At 46.2% G+C, this 5,096-nt stretch overlaps 1 protein-coding gene across 3 annotated transcripts in view; it reads right to left on the reverse strand.

Moving 5' to 3' along the window:
• ZNF185 (zinc finger protein 185 with LIM domain) overlaps positions 1-5,096 on the reverse strand; it is a 48,170-nt gene that overhangs the window by 17,890 nt on the left and 25,184 nt on the right. For all 3 annotated transcript variants that reach the window (XM_023525801.1, XM_023525800.1, XM_023525798.1), the window contains one exon: positions 662-859. In XM_023525801.1, coding sequence (XP_023381569.1) covers positions 662-859 — 198 coding nt within the window. The remainder of the gene's footprint in view (positions 1-661; positions 860-5,096) is intronic.

The following is a 5,096-nucleotide window of genomic DNA, read 5'->3' on the forward strand; positions in this document are numbered from 1 at the left end:
CGACAGGTTTGTAAGCTGTATAGGGCGCGAAGTACAGGGGCCAGCAGGCCGGATGCTGTCAGGACACCTCAACCGATATCACATGGTCACCTCCACTCACAGTCACACTTGCTCTCTAATGCACACTGACACACACCAATAATCGCCAATCACAGTCCCACGGCCACTGTCAATGCCACTGTCACCCCTTTTAACGCCTGTTCATGCAAGCTCTTTGTCTCATGCTGACCCTCTCTCTCTCTGCTTCGCCCCGCTTTCTTTTACTCACCTCCACCCCGTCATTCTCTGACAGTGACATTTATACACACAAATAGCCTTCACCTGACGTGAGACCCCTAAGCTGCAATGCATGGATACTCTGCGGGACCCCCTTCCTGCCCCACACTTCAGGAATCAGCCATGGCTTCTGGCTCTGGGGACTGACCCATGCTCCCACCTGCCCTATCCCAGCTCCCTGCACCACAGGAAGCCCCCTGGACACTGCTGCATTCCCAGGGAGTCACCATTGGAACCCCACATGAGGCAGGAGGCCGAGCACCTGGGTGTGTGAATGTGCCGGGCACTGGCATGGACGTGGGGTTAAGGCTGGCCTCAGCTGCGTCGTGGCCCCTTACGAAATTCTCGGACGGGCAGGCAGAGGCCGCTGCAGCATGAGTCTTACCTGCTGGCCGGGCTCTCCACTTCCATGAACTGCTCGGGTCTCCGGGGGCCGCTCTGCCGCTCCGGGGCGCTCGGGTCTTCGGGCTGCTGCGTCGGTGCAGCTGGGTCTCCCTGGCCACCTCCGGGGGCTCCGGGCCTCTCCTGCCAGGTGTCTCCCAGCTTAGTGACCACATTCTTCTCCTCAAAAGCAGCCGAGGTGCTAAGGAAGGAAGAGTGCCATAATGGTGCGGATGTCGTGGGACTAGTGCTTGGTCACTCACTGCACGCTGATGTCACCTCCCGTGGACACGGCGGGCTCCTCTCTGGGGAGGGGGATGGGGCACACAGGAGCCCGGCATGGCCCCCATGTCCTCGGAAGGACCCCAGAACCGCTACTCCCTTCCCACCGACAAAGGCCGCGTCTGCAAGAACATCTGATGACTTCAATGGAATTTTAAAGACACCGTCTTCTCCCAGCTGGGAGCAGTGGCCTTCCCGTCCCCCTCCTCCCACTGCTCTGCTCCTTTCTCCAAGCCCACCCTGTCCCAGTCCACCCGTCCCATCTAAAATGTCCCAAGCCATCTTGTCTTTGTCTCAGGCTAAGGAGCTCGGCCAGGGCGATCGGACCCGTGCACGCAGCCAGGCCCTGCAGGGCCCAGCTCTCTGGGAAAGACCTCCTCCCTCGGGCTGCCCTGGAGGGCTGAGTCGGGGCGACGGAGAGGAAAGAGGGCTGTCACGCTCTCCAGATACTCAAAGAGGCTGGTGACCCCACAATAGGGGGAAAAGCCCATAAAAACCTATAGGCGCCCAGGAGACCTGAGAGGTACAGCCCGGCCCTTTCGTGACCCTCGTCCGCCATCTGGCGGCCGCCGCGCGCAAAGCCGCAGAATAAGCCCTGCCAAAGCCTAACTCTCCTAGGGCAGCCATTTTCTTTATTGGCAGTCCAATTTCCCGGCGGGCACCGCGGTCCGAACTCAAGGCTGCAGGAAATGGCGGCGCGCACAGGCGTACACACGCGGGCCACGAGGCGCGTGGGAGGTTGGTGCGCACGCGCGCGCAGGCGCACAAGTATCGTGGCCGCTTTGTTTTCGTGGCTAAGAATTCTTTGTCTTTTTTATTGCGGAGTAGTCACCGTTGTTATTACAGGGCAATAGCATTTTCATCTTTCCTTTGTAGATGAAAGGCCTGGGGTGAGGCCGCCCTTACAGCTCACGAGTGGCGTTCAGGATAACGCTTCACCCCCCTCCCCGTGGCTCGATCTCATCACGTACCTGCCTGCACACTTCCCATCTCCCAAGTCGGGGGTGGAAGCAGGAGTGAGGGCTCGTCACTTAAACACCCCGTTTAAAACAAACAAAAAGACCGGTCCCGATCTCTGCCCCTCTCCCTGCCCCTCTGCCACTTCTCTTCCCTTCCAGCAGCCACACATCTTGAAAGACCTCTTGTCACTTCGTTCTCCCTGTCGACCTTCCACGGAAGCTGCTATTGCTTCCCAATATCCCCAACTATCTGTGCTGAACAGCCTCCCTTCCTCCGTATGTCCGATATGTTATCTTTTAGGCCCCCGCTCCCATTGGGGGTTCTCCAGGATTTCAGGGACCCCCCCACCCACCAAATTTAAAAACCGTCTGAGGTTGAAAAACATGATTAGAAATCCTCTGGATGATTTGTCCCGATAAATAAACTTTGGAGACTACTTGACTGATGTTTGGTTTCTTTTTGGTCCTTCACCCAATACCTAGTCTACAGTCTCCATAAGATTACGTATCAGAGCAAGAGAAAAAAAAATCTTAACAGCCTCCTCTACAGATAGTGGTAAGCTATAATCTTCATATTGAGCAGGTAATCTGAACTTGTCTCATCTGTCAGAAACACAATTCTGATCAATACATCAAGTGAGGCAAAGACAACTGCCAACTCATATAAACCAGTGAATTTTCTATTTCTGTGTACGTACCTGACTCATGGCTGGAAATACAGAATTGAAGCTGTAAGTTCTCTATTCGATTTTGTCTGTGTTTACGTATATATGCATGTTATGTGTGTAATATTTTCTTACCTCTTGATAGTATTACCAAATTAACCTTCAAAATCTCTTATTCTCTGTTCCAAATACTTAGTGATAAATAAGCACTTATCTAAGTTAAATATTCCCCAAACTCTCATAAGTTAAAGAAGTAATTTCTAATACTTTGAATGTAAAAAAGAAAGAAGTATTCTTATAAAAACTAACCCAAGTGTTTTAAAAATTTAAGTTCAAATGTTTAGGTAAATCTTTGCCAAACAAGACTAGTTTAATATTGTTAGATTAATTTTAAAAAATAAACAGCTATGTCTTGTTATAAACGTTACATCTAACACGAGCATATATTTTTATCCTACTTGGACAAATTCTTCCTAAAAGTAAAACGGGTTTACCAGTTGACTAAGCTAGCATTACATCTACTAGATGTTTAAGATTATAAAAATATAAGTTTGCTTTTAACCAGAGTCATTCTGAAAACTTCATTTCCACGGTAATCATGTTTTATAATACATCAGCTTTAAGACAGCTTCCAAGATCTTTTTGGTAATGTTAAACCTTAGACTTATGCTAAATTTATAGATATTCGTTAAATAGATCATTTTTAAGCAATATAAAATACTGAAACATCAGTTACTAAGCCTAATTTTAAATTATATACTTTTCATTTTTTGTGGCAGAAGAGAGGTTGTATTTGGTTAATGAATGTGTTCATTTTTCCATGCTGAAAACTATGTACTATGATAAAGTATGTAACTGAAATTTTATGGGCTATATATTCATAAGCTTTACTAGTGTACTACAAAATGCTGCACGTGACAGTTCAAACTTACCTACCTGCTAGTTTTTACTGTAAAACAGAAGTCATCCATACTTGATAATTATAATCAATACGTATAAATGAGACTACTAAAAGTAATAATGGCAAAGGGGAACAATTTTGCATGCAAGATATGCAAATATATTTTTGTTAAGGAAAAAGAGAATGGCTTTGTTCTAAATTAAAAAAAACTAATGGTTCCAAAAAATATTTAAGACATAATGTAAATGGATCTTTTAAAAATTATAAAAAGTTCACAGAAGTTTTATTTGTCATGGTCAAAACTGACTATAATTTAATGAGAATATAAGATTTTCACCAAAGAGCTAGCAGGATGCCCTGACATCGCCACCTCACCTCTGCCTGTGACATACATGCTTGAGCCAAAGATAAACCCCAAAAGCCTAAAGAGTTTGTCCTCTGACTCTGGGAGCCCTGAGCTAGCTTTACCTCGGACTTCATCAGAGTCTTGTTCCATCGCATGTCTTCTATAGAATTATAGTAATAGAGCCCGTCCTCACCGAGTTTGTGAATAAAGCCAATTCTCTGCAAAGAACAATTTGGAGGTCCCTCTGCAACACAGCGATAGTGGATAAATAAAGCTCCTTCACCCTAGGCCTCAGAACAGAGTCGCTGCAATTACAGAAGTTGTAACCTATCTAACCCATAAAAGATAAACCTTAGTAAAATGTCACAGGAAGTTTTGCTGAGTAATGTAACAGCCCAGAGTTCTTCCAGGCCCTTACTGAATTGTCTGGATTTTAAGAGTTTAGAGACAGCAAGGTAATAGTTCTGGCTATAACTAGATCAAAGATCCAGTAGCCTAATACAGCTACTACCAATTCTCGACACAATCACACCCTCTACACGGAAGGGAACACCCCCCCTTCCGCTCTTGCACTCCCTCCAACAGACTCCTCCACAGTGAATAAATGTGCTTAAAGTTCACCTGTTCTTCATGCAGAAAAAAACAGAAACCTGAAATGCCCAGATTGCAACGTAACAGAGAGGAAGAAAGTTTATGTTTTAGACGTAAAGTCTAATAACAAAAGTTAACGAGGAAGAATATGCGCTACTGTGTCTTATTAAGTGAAATCAAGCCAATAAAGCTGGTAAAGGTGAGCAGAGACCAGTTTTCTGAGCGCCTTTGAATAGTTAAGGTGGAAAGAGGTATTCTTCTGGGGCTGCTTATTTAGTTTGAAGTTTTTATAAAATGAGAGTCTAACATTTATATAGTGCTTTTGTGCCAGGAAATGTTCTACATGCTTTACACATACAAACCCATTTAACCTTCGCAACAACCCTTTGCGACAGGAACTATTATTACCTCTATTCTAAAGGTGAGGAAACTGAAGCTCTGAGTTGACGAGTAAGATACCTAAGGCCACAAGGCGCGTGACAGAGCTTAGATCTGATCTCAAACACAGGAGTCCGTGTTCTTAATCACTGGACCATATCACCTCTTCCTGTCCGTGTGATGACGCACGTTAGAGCAGGGCAGAGTTCCTCAAGCATGGGACATTTCCACTGCTTTGCAGGATCTCCCCGCCCACCCCCATCACCATTCTTCACCCAGCTCTTGGTAACTAAGCCCGTCTCCACGGAACCCTAGAG

The sequence above is a fragment of the Pteropus vampyrus genome, unplaced genomic scaffold (genome assembly GCF_000151845.1).
Source record: "Pteropus vampyrus isolate Shadow unplaced genomic scaffold, Pvam_2.0 Scaffold629, whole genome shotgun sequence".
In the NCBI taxonomy this organism is placed as follows: Eukaryota; Metazoa; Chordata; class Mammalia; order Chiroptera; family Pteropodidae; genus Pteropus; species Pteropus vampyrus.